General features: G+C 47.7%; 1 protein-coding gene across 1 annotated transcript in view; it reads right to left on the bottom strand.

The window, feature by feature from the left end:
- Positions 1–60: 60 nt before the first annotated feature.
- LOC119588963 (proline-rich receptor-like protein kinase PERK2) overlaps positions 61–447 on the bottom strand; it is a gene marked incomplete at its 5' end in the record, with an annotated part of 16,056 nt that continues 15,669 nt past the window's right edge. Inside the window, one exon of the mRNA XM_037937569.1 lies at positions 61–198. Coding sequence (XP_037793497.1) covers positions 61–198 — 138 coding nt within the window. The remainder of the gene's footprint in view (positions 199–447) is intronic.

The following is a 447-nucleotide window of genomic DNA, read 5'->3' on the forward strand; positions in this document are numbered from 1 at the left end:
GGAGTCCCAAGTGTCTAGGCTTCAGGCCTGAGAACATGTCTACGCCGCCATGTCTTCCGATCACATGTCTACCTCTGATAAAGTCTTGCGAATGACATGCCCATGCTCTGTCATGTCTTCCGTTGACAGGTTCGCCTCTATCATGTCTTCGGGTAACATGTCCACTTCTGATATGTCTTTCGATAACGTGACCATGCTCTGTCATGTCTTCCGTTGACAGGTTCGCCTCTATCATGTCTTCGGATAACATGACCTTCCTTTATCATGTCTTTCGATAACATGACCATCCTTTATCATGTCTGTCGATGACACACCCACGCTCTACCATGCCCTCTCCTAAGACATATCAATCTCTGTCATATCTACCGCTGACATGCGCTCTGCCATTTCTTCCGACAACAAACCCAAACTCTAGCCATCCTTCCCGATGACACGTCAATCCCTCTA

This window comes from Penaeus monodon, chromosome 24, assembly GCF_015228065.2.
Source record: "Penaeus monodon isolate SGIC_2016 chromosome 24, NSTDA_Pmon_1, whole genome shotgun sequence".
Classification (NCBI taxonomy): Eukaryota; Metazoa; Arthropoda; class Malacostraca; order Decapoda; family Penaeidae; genus Penaeus; species Penaeus monodon.